Source organism: Halichoeres trimaculatus, unplaced genomic scaffold (assembly GCF_033239565.1).
Source record: "Halichoeres trimaculatus isolate MK-OKI-2021-1 unplaced genomic scaffold, fHalTri1.1 fHalTri1_scaffold_6, whole genome shotgun sequence".
In the NCBI taxonomy this organism is placed as follows: Eukaryota; Metazoa; Chordata; class Actinopteri; order Labriformes; family Labridae; genus Halichoeres; species Halichoeres trimaculatus.
In genome coordinates, this window is record NW_027437184.1 from 36,468,300 (window position 1) to 36,483,167 (window position 14,868).

Below are 14,868 nucleotides of genomic sequence, written 5' to 3' on the forward strand. Positions count from 1 at the left end.
GGCTGACACAGAGCAGCGAATCAGTTATTTTTGTTCACTGAAAAGCGCTGTTCAAAAGGGTCGACTCGTTCGAGAACGTCCCATCTCTCGCGAAAACCATCCCGGTACTAGGACAACACAAGTTACGAAACAAAGCCTCTTTTTAGTAGTGGAAGGAGATAACACTTTGATAGTAGAAGCTAGCTTAACTAATTAGGTAAAAACGACTCACAAAGGGCACTCAAGACAGTTTGGAGGGCTGAGGAGTTTATCTGATGAGGCAGAGACAGGCTAAACTTTCATATTGACTCACAGCGTTTGAGCTAAGCTAGGAGCGGTGGGCAGGCTTTATCCGTCTCTTCTTCCTTGTTACTGGACGGACAGTCAAAAGGATGGAGGCTATCTTCTTGTCATGGACTCAGGAGTAAAGCAAAGACACAAGAAGTCTTTATTTAAGCCATCAATGTAGAATGGATATCAGGAACTTTTTCCAAAAAGTATTTATCACTGATGGTAGTTAACAATTGACTCCAGCCCCCTCCTAACAGTAGTTTATGATTATTATTATCATCATATTACTGTGATGAATATAATAATAATAATACATTAACAATAATCACTCCACCATTCCTATTGATCTGTAGGAGTCAGGGCAAAGGAGCACAGGGAATGAGATGACCTCCACTGGAAAGGTGAGTGTAAAGATAGAGTAATTTGTCTGTAGGACACTGAAAATAGATAAAATACAATTTAAATAAGTAATACTGTAAAAATGAGATAGCCTAACTCAGTGGGTAATAAAAACAGCTAAAGCAGAGCAGGTCATAAAATTAGAAGCGATAGATCTGGTCTAAAAAGGAGAAATAAAACAGGTTAAGATTATTTAAATAAATAATAAAAATAATAATAACAATAAATTATACTAAATACAATCAGCTGAAAGCCAGACTAAAAAGGTAGGTTTTGAGTGTACTTTTAAAAATATGAACAGTAGGAGCTACCCTCAGGTCTTAAGGTAGGCTGTTCCACAGATGGGGGACATAATAATAGAAAGAGGCTTCCCCAAGTGTTTTAGTTCTAACTTCAGGTACCATTAAAGTCAACTACCTGATGACCTGAGAGCCCTACTTGGCTAAAATGATAAAAGCAAATCTGATAAATATAAAGGAGCAAGACCTTTAAGAGATTTTTTTAGACTCATAAAAGAATCTTAAATTCTATTCTAAATCTTTTCTAGTTACTTATGTGCCAAAATTTTATCAATCTGACTTCTAAATACAAAACTATTATTGTGTTGTCTGCGAAAGTCATGGCATTAGCCTCTATGTTGAGCAGTTATTAACTCTATGGGCTCTAATTTCGTGGCGCAGCGCAGGGGGCGCAAGCCTGGCGCAGCCTGCGCAGTGCTAATTTCGTGCTGCGCACCGCCGTGCGCTGGCAATTTGACAATTTGGTAGACCGTCTGCGCAGAGATGGGTGTGACGGCACGCCAGGGGGAGGTGTCAGCAGATTCATGTCGGCGCAGTGACAATTTCGTGCCAAAAAAGTGCGCTGAAATCTCGCCAGCTCCAACCTGGTCTATCCTCGGCGCGAGGCGGAGCGCACCCCACGCAGCTGTAATTTGGTGACAGGCGCACATGTGCGCACATGTCATCAAAGCCTCAGAGGCAGGTTTCCAGAGTGTCAGGCACATTTTAATGCAATAAACAATCACAGCAATCGCTATTTAATGTAACCGTCTGAACCAACATACATTTATATCTATATTAACTGTCCCGTCACATCTGATGTCGGATTAACACTAGAAGTCCCAGGGTTTTCTTACCCCTGCTGCAATGCCCAGAGGACAGCCAAAAGGCTGCTCAGTTAGAATGTACAACTGAACGGCCTTCAATTAGCCACCATTGTTTTGCAAATGCAGCCCTTACCTGACAGATTGGCAGTCCACAGATGTGATACATGATCAGGGGGGAGGGGTGTGCCTGAAAAGAGCCTAGAAGCTTCCAACATCTACTGAAACTTTTTGCATCGGGCTGCCGGAGTGTGAGGCAAGTGTAGCTGTAAATATCTCTGATATAATTAGAAAAAAAGATTTCTTCCATAGCCCATATTAGAGTGCCCTTGTCCAAAACAGCTGTTGACTGTTTAGTTTAAGTTTACTAAATTTATTTTGAAGTTTTTTTTTTTATAGCTATACTATCTCTATATTCTTCTTGATAGAACTTTGTTTATGTGTGTACAGTCTTTTGTGCAACTGTGAACATTGTAAGCTGCTAAAAGAAACCTAAACTGAACTGACTGCCTCTGTCACAAGCTCCCGTCAGGTCCACTGTTTGCATGGCTGCTATTTTTTTTTTGACAATATATCTGCTTGTATAACTGTTGGTTCACATTTCACACACACACACACACACACACACACACACACACACACACACACACACACACACACACACACACACACACACACACAGGTGCCACCCAAAGATCTAACTTTGAAGACATGCATATTAAAAGAAAAAGATCCAGTGTTTTCTTTCACTATAATAGAGTGTTGAGTCTCAAGCATGCAAAGTTGACATGGGGTGCTTTGAGTAGCCTGGATAAAGTTTATCTTCATCTACACATATTTGACATTTACTCCTGAGAGCCACAGAAAATCCTGGTTAAAACAATAGAATAAGAAAATAAATAGTTAGAAAGATGGATGGAAAATGTAAAAGCAGGCCAGCTGGATGTAAGGTGGAAGGGTGGGTGTGGCTGTGACTGATGGCTAAACTAGGGACCCGAGGTGGATAAAAAGCTCACTCAAAGCCGATGATAGTTTATTTACTCAACCTGTGCATCAGCAATAAATCTCAGCAAGAAATAAAATTCATAAACTGTTTTGACCTCATACTGAGAAAGGAGGGGAAAATAACTTTCTGTCGTGATCACAAAAGTGGACTAATTATAGCTTGTTGAACATAAAATGAAGTCATTAACATTTTATACTAGTTCTAAACCTCTACCTCTCTCTCATAACATTACAACACATTGGTTTATTCAGGTGAAGGCATAGCAACATCTTTTCCTTTTTCAGTAGTTCAGGAGAAAGTAATTGCCTCATTTACAAAACAATGGTGATCCGATGGCTGTTCACACCTAAAGTAGAGATGTTGATTCCAGACTAATCCAGCCACTTGGCTGCCCCTTGGGCATGGAAGGTAGAAAAGCCAAATGGCTGGGCTGTGGGACTTCTAGTGTTAAAGCCGTTTGTCATAATGGAAAGTTAACCTGACGGCAGCTGGAAGTTTGATGCACATCTTACAATTAAACAATAAACAGCCTTAACATCTGATACAGAATATATCTGGTTCTCTCATTTCATTTAATTCAAAGAAAAGAGGGAGAGAAAAGATGAAGAAAAAAGAGATGAAATAAATGTATGTCACTCAGGATTTACCCGTGATTTCCTATATTTCTCTGTTTTAGTCTTTATTTTTAACGTGACATACATTGTTGTAAGGAGGATGAGGTGGAGACACTGGGAGAGTATACAGTATATCACCAAAGGCTCTGCTTGGCAATGGCAAACCAGGAGTGCAGGTGGATCAAAAGTATTCTGAATGGATAAGCCAGCTGTGTAACTGCCTCTTAATTTTTTACTCCGGATAAAGACAAAGGAACAGATTATTTGATTGGTAAAAACAGTGCTCGGCTGTGTTTAACCCACTCACGACTTTTCTCCTCCCTCTCTGCCATTTGCGCGGAGGGAGGCGTGGACGCGCAGCTCTGCGCTCATGTGCGCCTGTACTGCACCTCTCTTGGCACTGCAGGAAACTTGCAAAGTGCGCCGGTCACGCCCTGTGCGCTCGGTGAAGGCCGGCGCAGGGCAGGTGCGCCTGTGCCTGCGACTGGTCTACGAAATTAGAGCCCTATGTGTTGTTTTCCGTTTGTTACACATTTGATCATTTGCTGCTCCTGGGGCTGAAGCCCCCCCTGTCCCTAAATCCTAGTGACGTCCCTGATGCTCAGTGTTTAATTGCACACAATTGTCATTTGAAAATTCATTCAGTGACCACTACTGATGCATCCTGTTTGAAGCAAATAGTAACACAACTAACCCAGTTAAGCATTAATGAAAAACAGCACTAAAACATCTGCTTGTGTAGATCATGTCTACCTGAGTGACACTGACTGATATTCTCAGACCATATCAGTCTCTGTGGGTTTCAGTGATCACAATGTGGTAGCAATAGCTAGAAAGAGTAACGTACCCAAGGCTAAGCCCAGAACAGTCTACAAAAGGTCCTATAGAAAGTTTCTCAGGATGTTTTTCTTGTGGATGTTAGTAACGTGTTGGTCAAATATTTACAATGAAAATGTACCAGACAAAGCCCTCAAGTTCTTTCTAGAAAAGTTTTAGCCAGTAATGGCTAAACATGATCCCATTGAGAAATTAACAGTACGGACTAGTGGTTGATGAAGAATTTAAAAATGTAATGTCTCAGAGAAACAAAGCAAAAATAAATAAAAATAAACCAAAATAAATTTTAAAAAGCCCATTAAAGTGGTTTTATTTCTGACAAACAAATCTAATGTAGGAATTGAGGAACTATGTCACAAAATTCAATCAAAAGAAAAATAAACAGTATTATGTACAACAGTTTAAACAAAAAATGTTGGGGAAGGTCTTTGGAGCATATTAAATAACATTATGGGGAGGAAAACCTCTCCATTACCTACATTTGTTGAGGTACCTTTATCACAAAACCCAAAGAAAGTGCTAACTATCTAAATGACTATTTTAGAAACAAGGCAACAAAACTACTTGAAAAGCTGTCAGATGGACTAGGAAATAACCTATACACTTTAAACATAAGCAATATGAAAGGAAAGTTGTGCAATTTTGAATTCAGTGAAATAACAGTGGAGACCATTGATAAATTAATAAGGTCCGCTTGCACAGACAATCAATCAGGTATGGGTAATATAGACTGTAAACTCATTACATTGTCAAAAAAATATATTTTGCACCCCATTTGTCATGGATTGAATGCTAGTTTAAAAAACAAAATCTTCACACAGCTCTGGAAGGAAACAAAAATTATACTGTAATCGACTATAAGGAATAAATCAGTCCAAACACGTTCTGGGTCTTTCTCATATCTTCAGTGAGCTTCTCCAATGTACTGAACAAAAACAGCCAACCTTTACTCTTCTGTCTCTCCTTCTGCCTCCTTCTCTTTGTCCTCTTACTAAGACCCCTCATGTCTCCCCAGCGCCAACAAGGTGGTCAGATTATGACCAGGTTATTAACATTACTGTTAACCCTTACAAACACTATTTGAGAACATATTTAAGTTTTCTTTTAATAAAGAGGTAACATAATAAACATTTTTCTAACATGTTTCTTAAACTTTCTTCAATATCCACTGTTTCACTCTTACACTACTGCAAAAAAACAAAAAAAACAAAACAAAACAAAAAACAGAAAAGAAATACTGAACAGTCCTTATAGCAGGCCCATAAGCTTGTTAACAGTACTAAGTAAAACCCTAGAGAAGGCAGTACCTGATCAAATACAAGAATATATCTCAGAAAATAATTTGATCACAGATTCCCAACATGCTGATAGAAAAGGATACTCCACATGCACAGCTGTCTCACAAATGACAGCTGGAAGAAAGATAACAAACTTATACTGAACACATTCAAGACATACAGCATTGTCTTTGGATCAAATCATTCTCTGAGACAGGGTTTGGAGCGTAAACGCTTTATCAATAATTCACCCATAGAGCAGGTAAAAGAAATCGAACTTTGGGCATTGCCTTGGAAAACAAATTGTCCTGGTCTAAACACATAGAAAATATTTTCAGCAAAGTGGGACTGTCTTTGGCAGTGGTAAGAAAAAAATAGAAAATTTCTTCCTCGAATAATCGATACTTGTACGGAATACTCTTGCTCTTTCACAGCTTGATTACTGTCGATTAATATAGTCAAATGCTAGAAGAATAGATTTAAGTAAAGTGCAGCTTATAGAAAACAAGGATTTAGTTGTAAAATGAAAAATGTAGTTGTAAAGTTTCATTTTTTGTGTTGTATGTTAATTTCTCTTTCCAAAATGTGATTGATTGTACGGACTGTATTGCATTCTTGTGAATTTAGGTGTATACATTATATGCTTGCAAATATGGCTGTTTTTAGCCTGGACCCCAGGAAGACCAGCTGTGCTCCAAGGTACAGCTAATGAGGATCCAAATTTAAAAAAAACAAAATGAACAAAAGGAAACCAGCTCAGGAGGATTCTGCTTGCTGCTTTTCCACTGCACTGAAACATGGAGCTCTGCAGAGAGCTGCTTCACAGGAGTCCTAAAGATCACCCCACTGTTCAGAATAGAATAGAATAGAATAGAAAATGCAAAAAGGTCCATAAGAAATTAGATGACGACATCTCGTCCACCACTCTTCCACCACTCTCCAGCCCAGCCAGTCTCCACCTCCACAGGGTCCAGGACTGAGCCTCCCCAGCAGTCTGTTAAGTCTCTGTCTCCTGGATCCTGAGAGACTGAGATAGCAGCAGAGCCAGCGTTTTGAGGCTTTCTTCTCAATATGTCACTGAAGTGACACGACACATGTTGCCAGCCTGGTGTGGCCACAGTGGACAGAACTGCACAGATGGTTCATGATTTTCAGTAATCGTTCAGACACCTGATGTAAATTTAATCTGTCTTTCTAAAGTGAATTTAAAGGTTTTTTTTAATAAGCAGTAATGTGTGGGAGGTCTCAGCTCTCTTATTTAATATAAACAGAAACTTTGGCGTAGAACTACAGAGTGCTCCTTATAACAGGCGGGCCGTACTATTAGGCCCTCTGGGGCTCTCAAAACAACCTTTTTATATTGTATACCCATATTTATTGTTTTTATAAAAAATCTTTATACAACAGCTGCATGGGGTTGTCCAATTTGACCCATGACTCGTATTTCATAGGGCTTCAGACTGACCCTGAATGGCTGCATTCTGCCTCTAAAATGTGAGAAAGTAAAAGTTATTTTTTCATCCACTCACGCTTGTGTGAATGTGCAGATTTGCAGATTTTCGTCATTATCTAATATATTTTGTTGCTGACAAACTTCTGCTCCACACTTCAGCACAGCAGGTGATTATGCACAAATGAGCTGATTTGCCTACTGACATTAACTCCAGAAGAAGAAGAAAGGAGACTAGGCCTGCAGCTCTTCAGACCACATTTGGTCTCGAAACTACTTTTATCTTATCATCTGTCAGTGGTGGGTGTACTAACAGACTTATAAAGAATAAAATTAACTTGATTTGGCAATTCAACAAGTACAACAAAATTGCAAAGGCCCTTCGGTCAGTGCAAAACAGTGTAAAGTGCAAAATAGCTGCCATGTTCAGGTGCATTGATGACATAGAGGTAAATGTTATATTGTAATAATATGACAACAAATGAGAAAGTGATTTTAGCCTTTGGTCAGGACCCTTACTGCTGTTGAGAAGAACCTGTCTCTGAACCGGTTTGTCCTTGTAGTGATAGACCTGTACAGCCTACCTGACGGTAACAGATTAAACATGTGGTGCCCGGGGTGAGAGGGGTCCTGGTTTTTTTTTTCCTGCCTTTCGGAGGCAGTGGGAATGGTGCAGTTCTTCCATCGTGACAAGAGAGCCGTCGGGGATGTTTTTGGCCGTGTTGATAATCCTTTGCAGTGATGTCCTCTGAACCACTGTGCAGCTGGTATACTACACGCACAGACAGTACACCAGGATGCTCCTGATGGTGCACCTGTAGAAAGACACAAGCAGTCTCTGGGGGGTGTTGTTTTTCCTGAGCACCCTCAGAAAGTGCAGTCTCTGCTGGGCCTTCTTCAGTAGCTCAGAGGAGTTCACAGTCCAGGTCAGGTCCTTCTTTAAGTGGACTCCCAGAAAGTGGAAGTCCTCTACACGTTCCCCGTTGATGTATAGGGGTGGACTGTCTGTTTTAGTCCTCCGGAAGTCGATGATCAGCTCCTTGGTCTTAGCTGTGTTGAGGAGCAGGTTGTTATCGCTGCACCCCCAGTCAGCTGCTCCACCTCATCCCTGTATGCAGACTCATCCCGCCCAGAGATGAGCCCCACTACAGTGCTGTTGTATGCAAACTTGATGATGGTGTTACTGGGGTGTGCAGAGTCCAATGTGTAGAGGGTGTAGAGCAGAGGGCTCAGCAAGCAGCCCTATGGGAAGCCGAGGCTGACGAACCCCGATGTGTGTCTGACAGGAGGCCACATATAGATGGAGTGTGGAAGTCAGAGGTCTCCCAGTTTACTCACCAGTTTGAGAGGAAGGATGGTGTTTAATGCAGAGCTTTAGTCCACAAAGAGCATCTGCGTGTAGGGCCCCTGCTGCTCCAGGTGGGACAGTGACACGTGGAGTGCTGTGGCTACAGCTTCCTCTGTTGATCTGTTGGACCTGTAGGCAAACTGGTGTGATGATGTGACCCCGTACCAGTTTCTCAAAGCACTTCATCACCACTGGTGTGAGAGCTACTGGCTGGTAGTCATTGAGGCTGGAGATGTGTTGCTTCTTGGGCAGGGGGACGATGGTGGAGGACTTCAGGCATGATGGAATGATGGACTGGGACAGGGACCAGTTGAAGATTCTAGTGAACATTCCAGCCAGCTGGTCAGCACAGTCCTTTAGCACCCGTCCAGGGACACCGTCGGGTCCAGCGGCCTTCCATGGGTTGACCGCCTGCGGTGTGCGCCTCATGTTGTGCTCCTCCAGTGTGAGATTGGAGCTGCTCTGGACCATAGGGTGAGGTGTAGCTGCCTCCGGAGATCCTGTCTTGAAGAGGGCCTCTGCCAGTGGCATTGTCTGTGCAGTTTTTGATGTAGCACAGAACACCCCCAGGTCTGGGTGTTCAAAAATGTCCCAGTTAGTCCTTTCAAAACAGTCCTGTAGCCAGTCAGAGGCTTCACCAGGCCAGGTTGCTAGGGGGGTGTATGCAGGGATCATGAGCAAGGACATGTGGTCAGACTGGCCCAGGTGTGCTAGCTGTTTAGCCTTGTAGCCCTGCTTGATGTTGGAGTACACCTTGTCCAGTGTATTAGCTCCTCTGGTGGCACATTTGACGTGCTGATGAAACCTGGTAATGTCTACTCTGCTGCTTGGAGTAGTCCATTAGCCGCGCTAGCATTGGCATCGGGCTGGATGTAAACAACAGTCAAGAACACCGCCGTCAACTCCCGGGGAAGGTAGGTGGGCCTGCATTTAACAGTCACATATTCCAGTTCTGTGAAGCAGTGGCTGTCCACAGTCACTGCATCAGTACACCAGTTGTTGTTTATGTACAAACACCCTCTGCCCATAGCTCAAAGTGGGTAGGTGCAGAATGGTATTTTGGGGACCTGTCTCAGCTCAAGTCAAAGAAATACTACAAAATTCATGTCATACTGAGATGGACCGAACTCAACAGCTTAGTGGGCTACAGATAAAACTTATGTTTCCTCCAATAGCAGTCCCTGCCATCAGTTTGTTAATGTGGCGTGGGCGGGTGAAAGAGAACAGAAAAGTAAAACATACTGAGTGGCCAGAAAGACTAAGAAACATAAGTGCTGGTCCATTTACCATCTGCAGCTCTGAAAAAGTGTCTCACCTGAAGTCCAGAATGTGGAGACAAACCTGCAAAATGCTGGGTAATACCAGGATCAGACATGGGTGGATGTGAGAGGCACAATCAACACATAAGACAGGAAGACAGGCACATGGAGTCCCCACATGAAAGAGGAGACCCGGGAAGGTAATTGAAGAGGCAAACAAACAAAATGAAAGATGGGTTTAATTATTTTGTTTTTGGACCACTGTGGATAAGAGCACAAAGCATGTGATGGAACCGAGCCCAGACACCAAGATACAATCCCTGTGACCCCAGAACTAAATTTAGACCCTAGTTCCTGCTGTCTAAAAGCACATTGTAAGGCCAAAGGGAGGTTGTCCTGGAATACATAATAACAAACAAAATAGGCTTTTAGTTTTATAAAGCTAAAACACAGTCATATGATGTCTACAGATTAAAAAAGGGTTCGTTTGTATGAGTAATTTCGTATCCAGATAAAACTAAATATGTGCTGCTACACAGATGTACATAAATAATTCAGTAGATTATGAAGTGATTCATTAAAAAACTGACTGTCAATATGACTAAAGGTAAGCAGGCAGGTAAACAATCCAGTAAATAAAGGAATAGATCAGAGGAAACATCACTTTGTCTGTTTCACTACACACCTAGGGTCCGTTTCCCATAAGCACTTTCACCTACTGCAGTAAGACGTGACTCTGTACATGCAGCTAAATTGTGGATTATGAACAGGCAGAAAAATAAAGTGAAACTGTTTGATGACTTCACTCCCTAAGTCCCCAAGGGGCCTTAAATGTGGCTGCCATGGAGCCGGCTCAGGCACACACTGTGCCCATGTGTTGCAGAAGTGCCTGACTCAACACTGTGCCTCCTGACTGAGCCTGTCACAGTATTGCTCTGATGTGCTCTGACTGTCGTCTGATGTTACATCTAGAACATTTCAGCCTCCCTATCAGCACTTTAAACATGTTTCTAGCATTGTCTTTAGCTCCTCACTATCTCATCCTTTCCACCTGTTGAAGTACCTGCTGTGTGGTTGGATAACAAACGGTTTTTGGTCGAGTTGCGGAGCTGCAGCCCCTAGGACTTACCGAGCACGGTGAGGCGGGCTGGGCGGGATCTGATGGCTGCCTGGATGGCCTGGCACTCAAAGAAAGCATCATCCTGAATCTCTGTTCTCTGGATCAGGAGGTGGTATTCTCCTCTACTGTGGTCTCCAACGATATCATACCGTGGGTAGCCTGCAGCACAATAACACTGCAATTGGGAATGACTACCAGCCATCAGTTTTCATCACATGCACATTTGCACATAAAGATTCAAACATATGGAGTCATTGTCTTCCTCTTTGATCATCCATACAGAAGTGCAAGTGTTGCATCTTCAGAGAGAAGGGGTTGGGAGATGTTTCTTGTGGTGTTTTCCCACTTTTTTCCAGCTATATAGAATGAGCTTGTCTGTGTGTGTAAATGCGGGCACGTGTTCGTGTGTCTGTAAACGTGTTGGAGAAGAACTTTACCTTGCGTGAAAGAGCATGAGGAGAAATGTGAACACGACAATATGTAAATGACATCCTGTCCCTTAAAGTAGATAAGAAATTAAAACAAGGTATAGACCTGTTTTATGGGAGAGACATGAGACTAATTACTGCTGCCGTGATCTGTCGCTATATAGCACCACCATATAATGATAGGGGAAACACTAGACACAGAAGGGTCAGAGGTGCAGACCTGATCAAAATCTTAAAACCAGTTGAAAAATTGCTAAAATTTACCTTTTTCACATTTGGATCTTAATGAGGTTTTAAGTAGAGCTACAATATACAAAAACAAGAAGGGTGAACAAAAAGCACTTTGAGATAGTAATTTATTGAAAACAAGTAACCTGAAATAGGCTGTTTATCAGCTGATCAAAAGTTTAAGACCTTCACTCCAAAAATTACAAAAAACTCTAGAAATCAGAACAAATTTTTTTCTCAGTAGGACTCAGTAATGAGTAGCTTCACTGTTCTTGTTAATCACTTCAAAAATTTGTTAGGGCATGCTTGATGCGAGTGTTTCCAGGAAGATTTTGGGAACATTGCTCCAAGTGGTGAAGATGGCTTCACGAAGGACATCAACTGTCTGGAACTGATGCCATTTTTAAAGACTTCCCTTGCCATCCATCACCAAATGATTTAAATCAGGGGAACACGCGGGATGATCGGAAAGAGTGATTCTCTCTGAAAAAGTCCTTCATCAAATGAGCATTGTGAACTGCAGCGTTGTCCTGTTGTAAAACCCAGTTTTTACCACACAGACGAGGGTCCTCCATTGGGCTGGGTAGAAAACATCTCAGGTGGGATCTCTACGTCATGCCAGTAACGTTGGAAGCCATCTGGACCGTCAAGGCTAAGTTTTTTCTCATCAGAGAAAGAAACTTTTTTCCATCTTACAGTGTCTCATGTTTGATGCTCCCTGGAATATGGGTGGTTCAACACCAAATTCAAAGACCTCGTCTCCTTCAACAGGAGACGAGGTCTTTGAATTTGTTTTTTGTTTTTGAAACCCTTTTTTCCGCAGATGCTGTCTGATGGTTGATGCCCTCCAGTCGGCATCAGTATGGGCCTTAATTTGGGTCGAGAACCCCCCTGTGTCTCGACGGACAGCCAATCGGATCTCAAATCCTCCGGCTCAGCACAGGTGTAATTTTTTAGGGTCTACCACTTGACTTTTTTGTTCCATAATGCACAGGACCTCTCAAAAGATGTAGAATATTTGTCTTACTGTTCCAACCTCAGCAGCAATGGCATGCTGCAAGAGGCCTTGCTTATGCAGCTCGACGGGCTGCTTCGGATGGCCTCAACTTTCTCCACTTGTGGTCAGACCTCTCCTCTTCCCAATTGATAAGTAGCGTGTTTCCTGTTTGGCCCACTCACGCTTCTTCAAATTAGGAGTAAGTCCTGCAGCACTAATTGCACCCAAGACCTGCTGTAGGTGCTCCAGATGTTCCTCCCAGGTCATACTAAAGATGACTACATCATTTAAATAAGCAGCACTGCAGTCCTCACAGCCTTGAAGCACCTTATCCATTAGCCTCTGGAAGGTTGCTGGTGCCCGGTGTAGGCCAAAAGGCATCACTGTAAACTGGAAAAGGCTGAGTGGATTTTTGAAAGCAGTGAGGGGCCTGGATTGACTCTCCAGCGGGACCTGCCAGCACCCTTTGCAGAGGTCAAGAGTTGTGATGTAGTTAGCTTGCCCAATCCGCTCCGGCAGGTCTTCAATCCGGGGCATTGGGTAGGCATCGAAGAAGGACATGGCATTCAGTTTCCTAAAGTCAATGGAAATATGAAGGGATCCATCCTTTTTAGGCATAATGACATTAGGGCTACTCCACTCACTGTCCGATGGTTCGATGACTCCCAGCTCCAGCATCAAACGGATTTCCTCCTTTGATGCCCCCACCAAACGTTCTGGCACTCTGTAGCATGCCTGCTGCACTGGACTCAAATGATATGCTGCAACACATTGGTATGGCCTGGTTTCTGTGTGAACATTTGGGGTAAACTGTCAAATAATACCCGCAATTCCACGGACTTCTTGCCATTTAGGTGAGAGAGATCCACATTTGCTGGCTGTTTCCAGGCCTCTACCACCCCCTCTGAGTCATCTTCTTCAATGACTTGCCTTGCCAGCAATGATGTGACGCAGGGAGAACTGCTTCTTTCCTCCCTTTGAACTCTTTTTGACGTGCCTGCTGATCATAACATTGTTTCTGTGCCTTCTGGGCCTCCAGAAAGTCAAGTCTTGCCTCTTCTCTGTACTGTTCCAAATGATCTCTCATCTGAAGGATGTAGTGCACCACACCTTGTCCCTCCAAAGCATTGCTGGCTCCTGCTTTCTCCCACTTGTGTTTCAGCAAATCCAGAGGACCCTGAACTGGCCAGCCGTAGAGCAGCTCAAATGGTGAGAATCCAGCCGATACTTGTGGTACTTCCCTGTAGGCAAAGAGCAAGAAAGGTAACCACTTATCCCAGTCATTCCTGTATCAGAGACTAACTTCCTGAGCATCCTTTTGAACGTTTGATTAAACCTCTCCACCAGGCCATCTGTCTCAGGGTGTTTAGGAGTAGTCCTTATTGCTTTGATGCCCAAATCTTTGTGTGGCTGACTCATCAAGCTAGATGTTAAGTTGGTCCCTTGATCTGTCAGAATTTCCTCTGGGATGCCTACACGAGAGAAGAGCTGGAAGGAGCACTGATCAGTTTTGGAGTGGTTACAGATTGAAGAGGGAAAGCTTCAGGAAAACGCGTAGCATAATCACATACCACAAGAATGTACTGATGTCCTGCTGAGCTCTTTTCCAGGGGCCTTACAATTGCAATCTGTTTGAATGGGGTGGTAATCACGGGCATGGCTTGGAGTGGTGCTCGGTTTGATTTACGGACAGCACTGGTTTCTTGACACTCAGGACATGTTTTGCAGTATGTTTGCACCTCAGTGGACATTGATGGCCAAAAGAACCGAGAGGCTAGATGGAGATATGTCCTATGGCTACCTAAATGTCCCGCCCAGGGAATGGTATGTATAAGTGGTGTACAGCTACCTGGCACCACCAACCTTCTGCCCCCCAGAAATCTCACCCCAGAAGCATGTCAACAGGTAAATTCTCTATCACCCCGACTCTCATCAGATATTTCTGCCCATCTACTTCAACTGTAAGTTCCACCTGAGGTTCTGACTTGCAGTTACCGTGTACACATACAACATCTGTCTGTTCACTGTAATCAATAGCACAGGAAACACAACTTTTCCTGATGAATGACATAGTGCTAGCAGAATCAAGGAGAGCAGTAAGAGGTTAACCATTTACTTTGGCAGGACTGTTTATCCACGTCTGGAGAGTCACCTTGCTCAACCTTTCTGGGCACATAACACATACCAGTCAGTTTTGGTTTCTTCAGAGGACAGAAAGATTCTTTATGTCCCTGCTGCTGACAATGATAACACAACTAAGTCTTAAAACCTGACTGATCTGACAGGTGCCCCCGGTCATTTGACCCCCGATTATCTTCAGAGGTCATGTCCCAGGTTTCCAACTGAGCTGGATGTGAGGTGGTGCCCTTTCTAGCATTCAAGTACTGCATGGCCAATTTAGCTGCTGCCAAACCATCCTCTGGCTTATGTTCTCTTACCCAGGCCCTAGTATCTCAAGGGAGTACCTGAAGCATCTACTTCAAGATTATTATCTCTGCCAACTGCTCTTTGCTCCTCTGCTCTGGCCACATCC

The 14,868-nt window shown here is 43.1% G+C and overlaps 1 protein-coding gene across 2 annotated transcripts in view; it reads right to left on the bottom strand.

Annotated features, from left to right (window-relative positions):
* LOC141791596 (kin of IRRE-like protein 3) overlaps positions 1-14,868 on the bottom strand; it is a 103,710-nt gene that overhangs the window by 38,866 nt on the left and 49,976 nt on the right. The window contains exon 3 of one of the 2 annotated variants that reach the window (XM_074672167.1): positions 10,692-10,841. The exons of the other annotated variant lie outside the window; for it this stretch is intronic. Within the exon in view, the coding sequence (XP_074528268.1) occupies positions 10,692-10,841 (150 nt within the window). The remainder of the gene's footprint in view (positions 1-10,691; positions 10,842-14,868) is intronic. 2 annotated transcript variants of the gene reach the window in all.